Source organism: Salvia miltiorrhiza, chromosome 1, assembly GCF_028751815.1.
Source record: "Salvia miltiorrhiza cultivar Shanhuang (shh) chromosome 1, IMPLAD_Smil_shh, whole genome shotgun sequence".
NCBI classification, from domain to species: domain Eukaryota; kingdom Viridiplantae; phylum Streptophyta; class Magnoliopsida; order Lamiales; family Lamiaceae; genus Salvia; species Salvia miltiorrhiza.
Window position 1 is genome coordinate 29,479,790 of NC_080387.1, and position 6,171 is coordinate 29,485,960.

At 37.2% G+C, this 6,171-nt stretch overlaps 1 protein-coding gene across 1 annotated transcript; it reads left to right on the plus strand.

Moving 5' to 3' along the window:
* The first annotated feature begins 346 nt into the window (after window positions 1-346).
* LOC131018801 (60S ribosomal protein L3-1-like) lies at window positions 347-3,286 on the plus strand. The gene is made up of 6 exons (XM_057947511.1): window positions 347-404; window positions 828-929; window positions 1,332-1,442; window positions 1,774-2,078; window positions 2,170-2,579; window positions 2,857-3,286. The coding sequence occupies exons 2-6, from the start codon at window positions 845-847 to the stop codon at window positions 3,113-3,115; spliced, it is 1,170 nt and encodes a 389-aa protein (XP_057803494.1). The 5' UTR covers window positions 347-404; window positions 828-844; the 3' UTR covers window positions 3,116-3,286.
* Window positions 3,287-6,171: the final 2,885 nt, after the last annotated feature.

Sequence of the window (6,171 nt, forward strand, 5' to 3'; positions counted from 1 at the left end):
CTGTCCCACGAATTTTGACACATTTCCAAATAAGGTAGTATTAATTAGTCCAAAAATAAGGGGTCTTAGTTACATTATCTCTTCTACTTTATCATTTTATTACCTTCTCTATTCTACTTTGTACTTTATTACCTACATACTTAAAACACTAATCTACAACTTTTTAATTTCTCTGCCGAAATCAAACGTGTCAAGATTCGTGGGACGGATCATGGAGTATCAATGAGATAAAACATGGGCTTAACAGAATGAGTGCAAATAAAGCTGGCTGGGAACCTAATGGCCCAAGCCCAATTTTATGGCGCAGATAGCATTTTCACCGAGCCTATAAATAGGGAGAGCCCAGTGAAGTAGGGTTTTTAGCTCAGGGGTGAAGCCTCATTCTCCATCGCAGCAGCGTTCAGGTACGCTCCTCGCCGCGTCTCTCACATGCTTCATTCCTTCTCACGCGTTCTACATTTGGTTATTTTCGTTTCAGCATGATGATTTTGATCTAGATTTTTTTCATGTGAAGTTGATGCGTGTTGTGAGAATTGTATAGAACGTGTTTTTAATCATTTGAGGAGCGATGCAATCTCAGCGTTCTCAATTTGTTTTATGTTATTTTCCTGTTTTGTTGATCTCAATAGATTTGAAATGAATTCCAGTGCTTATTTTCCTGTAAAAACACACAAGATGTCTTGAATTCAGCAAAGAGTCGATAAATTGAACATATATGGTTGTAAAGGCTTTATCTTTATTAGAGCTGGATTAGTTAGCTGAACTTTCTTTCATTTATTCTGCTAGAATCTGAATAAATTGTTTGTTTTTTATTTATTTTGTTTCAGAGCAAGGGAGGCGAAAAATGTCGCATAGGAAGTTTGAGCATCCAAGGCACGGGTCACTCGGTTTCCTGCCCAGGAAGCGGGCTGCTCGCCACAAGGGAAAGGGTATATCTACTTGTTATGTCAATCTTTTATTCTCGAAGTTCACGTAAAATGTTTGATTATGTGCTTCTTCATTTCTCATGATATGAAAGAAGATGGATGAGTCGTGATTCAAATAACAATAAAAATTGGCTACCACGAAGAAGTCAATTTTTACCATTTGGTTCTTTATGCATTGAATCTCTCTATTGCCTTATTCTCAGGATATTCTCAGGATTGCAGTTGTCATAGCTCTATAACATGTTATTTATACATATATAGTTTTTTTCCTTATGCATTTTGTATTATATTTTCATTTGTATATCTTGCTTTATTTGCACATGTTGATGTGTTCTTTGTATTTTTTTTATATGGGCTGTCTGTGGTGAATATCTGATTTCCATTGAATTTTCATTGTAATTGCAGTGAAGGCTTTCCCCAAGGATGACCCAACCAAGCCCTGCAGTCTAACAGCCTTTTTGGGATACAAGGCTGGAATGACCCACATTGTTCGAGATGTGGAAAAGCCTGGATCAAGTATATATTTTGTGCATTCAGATTTCCATTTTCTACCTATTTTCTCTAAATTGACTGCTTGACACATACTATTTCAATGGCGATTGTCTAATAATTCATAGATACTCATGTACTGTACACTACACATATCTTTTCAGTCACTTTTCAGTTGCATTTTTTCCTTTTCACATTTCTACAAGTGTTAGAAAGCCCATAACTTGAGAACTTCTTTGTATAACCTCCTTGATCCTGGTTGGCAATTTAAATTTCGTTGTAGTAACCATAGTTTTTCTTGTGCATGTATCTGCGTTGTTTGGTGCATGAATTGAATAATTTGACATTGATAATGCAGAACTTCACAAGAAGGAGACTTGTGAGGCTGTTACCATCATTGAAACACCACCCATGGTAATTGTTGGAGTTGTTGGGTATGTTAAGACTCCACGTGGTCTTCGCTGCTTGAACACAGTTTGGGCCCAGCATCTCAGTGAGGAGATTAGGAGGAGGTTCTACAAGAACTGGTGCAAGTCCAAGAAGAGGGCCTTTTCCAAGTACTCAAAAAGATTGGAGACTGATGAGGGAAAGAAGGACATCCAGTCACAGCTGGAGAAACTGAAGAAATACTCGAGTGTTATCCGTGTGTTGGCTCACACCCAGGTCTGTGTCTTGAGCTCCCTCTACCCCAATAAAATTCAGTGTGGTATTTTGTTTGTTTGGTTGTTACAGGCGTGATGCTTCTATTTTGCAGATAAGGAAGATGAAGGGGCTGAAACAAAAGAAGGCACACTTGATGGAGATTCAAGTTAATGGTGGAACTATTGCTCAGAAGGTTGACTTTGCTTACGGCTTCTTTGAGAAGCAGGTCCCTGTGGATGCTGTATTCCAGAAGGATGAGATGATTGACATTATAGGTGTGACCAAGGGTAAGGGATATGAAGGTGTTGTTACTCGTTGGGGTGTAACACGTCTTCCCCGCAAAACCCATAGGGGTCTTCGTAAGGTGGCTTGTATTGGAGCTTGGCATCCTGCTAGAGTTTCCTTCACTGTTGCTAGGGCTGGTCAGAATGGGTACCATCATCGTACTGAATTGAACAAGAAGGTCTACAGGCTTGGTAAGGCAGGAACTGAAGAGCACACTGCCAGTACCGAATATGACAGGTAAATTTTTCAATGCACAATTTTCCATGCCTTTCAAGAAGTTGTTCTTGGCTTCTTTGTTTACCTTTTTTTCAGTTTTCATTTCCATTGACTTCAAGATTCTGCATTGGTTTTTCTGTAGAGATGACAATATTTTGAAAATTGATTCTAGATCGGTTAAAAATGTTTTTGGAATAAAGTACTTACTATGGTGAATAGATTAGATTAATTCCGGAACAAGCTAGTAGTTAGTTTTTCTTCATTGCTAACTCCTTTTTAAAAAAATGTAACGATGTAGGACTGAGAAAGATGTCACTCCAATGGGTGGATTCCCTCACTACGGTGTGGTGAAGGATGATTACCTGATGATCAAGGGTGGCTGTGTTGGACCCAAGAAAAGGGTCGTTACCCTTCGTCAATCTCTCCTGAAACAGACTTCTCGTGTGGCACTTGAAGAGATCAAGCTCAAGTTTGTTGACACATCGTCCAAGTTTGGACACGGACGATTCCAGACAACCTCAGAGAAGCAGAAGTATTACGGTCGGGTGAAGGCCTAAGAAGTATCTTAGAGGAATCCGAGATAGTAGTTATTTTTTTATCTTGAGACACTTTTGTTTGATTTGTCTTCAAATTTCTGCTCTGCGGCATTGTTTTTCATCTCAAATCATTGTAAGAGATATTTTTGCCTTGGATTTTTCATATTTACATGTCTAGCATAATGTTTTTCATATACTATTTTAATCAGATGTGTTGATGTATAAAAATGGGCCATAGAGCGTTTGCATATATAATACCAGCGTAAATGAGTAACCAATTCAGTTGGAGAATGAATTTATGGTCTCCAGCTGCATTTTTGCTAGGGCAACGGCGTGCTCTGTGGCTGTGTTGATGGCGTCGTGAGCTGTTGCCAATGCCTCTTTAAGATTCTGATTTATCAAAGTAAGAATTTACATATAAGCACGTGGGGTACAATCTATATGAATTAAAAGATGAAGAGTTTCAACGTTGTTGCAAGTAGGGCTGGTAAATCGGTCGGTTCGATTTTAACCGAACCGATTTACCGGTTAACCGGAACCGGTTAAGGGCAATTTCCCTAATCGGTAACCGAACCAGTTTTTGGACCGGTCGATCAAACCGATTAATCCATGATTTCTCAATTTGTTCAAATTTAACCGGTTAATTCGGTTAATCGGTTAACCTAATTAACCGGTTTTTATTTAAAAAAATTCAAATTTGTAGAATGTGTAATAGGATTTGAACTCTTGACCTTTGAAAGAAAGAACTTGTGATAATTTAGAACAAAAACAAATTTATAGATACTTATATTATTAATGTTATTATTTAAATTAAAATATTAAAATATAAATTAATTAATTTATTATAAAATAAACCGGTTAATCGACCGGTTAAACCGATTAACCGATTAGTGATGAACACACTAACCGATAACCGAACCGAACCGGTAAAAACCACTAATTAAAATTAGAACGGAGAACCATTTTAAGCCATTCGATCATCAAGATCTACGGTGGATGCATCATCTTGGTGGATGAATGCAGATCCTGGGTTCGAATCCTGAAGGCAGCAAAAAATTTATTTTTTTCGGATGCATTAAATTTAACAATGAATGCATTAATTTATATAGCAGATGCATTAATTTTAATGGTTCTTATGTTCTCACGATAATTATGGTTCTCACTATAACCGCACCCTATATATATATATATATATATATTAGTTTAACTACTAGAGAATAAAAAGTAGTATAAAATTAAAGGAATTCAACAACTAATAAAGGTCCCTTGCAACAATTAATTACTATTGCATAATCAACAACTATGATATGATCAAAAGTATGATGGATCAAAGCAAAAACATAAGCGTTTATACAGTTTTCAAGTAATGAGATTGATAAGAAATAACATGTTGGCTGCTCACATAGTTAGTGTTGGATCCCGGAGGGTTGACTGAACAGGTGTATGGGGGGAGGGGGAATACACCTGAAGATTATTTTAACGGCGTAAAACAAACTAACCAAATTTTAGTTGGAAATAGGTTGTAAACTGATATTGAAGTGACTTGAGTAATTTGACATCAGTCAAACACAGAGCTTAACTGATATTCACGTAAGACTTCAGTCTAGAGTTTGTAAATCAGAATAGAGTTACTGATCTTACTAACTATCAGTTGATTAGTCAGTTTGACTAATAACTCAGCAACAGAAATTTAAATTTAGCGCCAATAGCCTTACAAAAGTTTGTCACTTATAAAATTCTTAGTTAAAGTTTTCAGTTACGCAAGTTCAGTTGTAAAACAGTTTGAACATAGATAACAAGCAATTGAAAACAGATAAAGAACACAATGATTTTTACGTGGTTCGAAAAATAATTTCCTACGTCTACGGCCAGATGATTAGTCTGACAAACATTCTGGGCTAATGCTTACAAGTGCACAACAAACCTTACAATTGAAAATCAAATTTTCAGTACCAACACACTGGGTTAGATTTCTCGCTCGCTCTTAGCACGCTAAGACACACAAGTGCCTTTGCCAGCGCTTGGCTAAGGTCTCTGGAGTCAGATCCCTGGTCTGAACTCCTATCTAATCAAACACTATTCTCGCTCGGTTGAAATGGGGTTTGAACTCTTCCAACTAAGACTATTGAGAACATGATCTCAAGTAATCTATTATAGGCTTAAGATAAAACAGGGGTTGCCTAGATTTCTAAGAGAGTTTAGGTAATCAGCTAGACTGATTTTACAACATTTGAGTACTTTCTTCTTCGATTCAAGGTTATATCTAAGATAGGGTTGGCTTGTGATTTTGACAGAGCTTCAGCGTATGTCTTGAATCGGTCTCCCAGATTGAAGGTGTTCCTCGAACTCTATTTATAGGTAAAGTCCCGAATATATCCGTTGGAGAGATGGTCTTTAGGATTTCAGCCGTTGTGAGACATTCTGTTCTTTGGGCTGAGGCTTCAATCTTCTTGGCTTCTGATTGGTTGAAGGTTTGAATCCTTTTTTGTCTTTGGAGCTGGGTGTGTCTGAACTTTAGCACGAAAAAGGAAAGTTGGTGTACTAGAAAGGACGATCTTCAAATCTGTTGTATTTAATGCTCCGTTGTTCACACGTGTTTGCACGTGAGACTTTAAGTCTAACTGAAGAATCAGTTAGAGCTTTCGTCCTTTGCTTGACCAATTGTTGACTTCAGTTAAGTTGTCTTTTTGTTAACTGAACGTCTCTATTTCTAGTTGTCCTTTGTATCACCAGTATCTTCCTTCAGTTGTTCAGTCTTCAGACAAGCTTTGATCTTCTAAGTCTTTAGTTTCTTCGGTCTTTGACATCGAAAAACTCCAGTAACCTTCAGTCTAGCTAAAAGATTGAACTCTAACAGTTGAGTTCAAATAAAGAGGCTAGTCTAGAAAAGAGAAAGCTAAGGGTTTTGGGATCATCAAAACTGGAATAGGATATTTATTCTATTTTCCAATAATTTACCCCTTTTTGATGATGCCAAAACCCCACAAAGGTTAAGAAGGTAAAGAGACTGAAATGGGTTTCTAAGGGAGATACGTCAGTCCCCCCTGAACATTATAATCATATAACCTGTAGTTAAA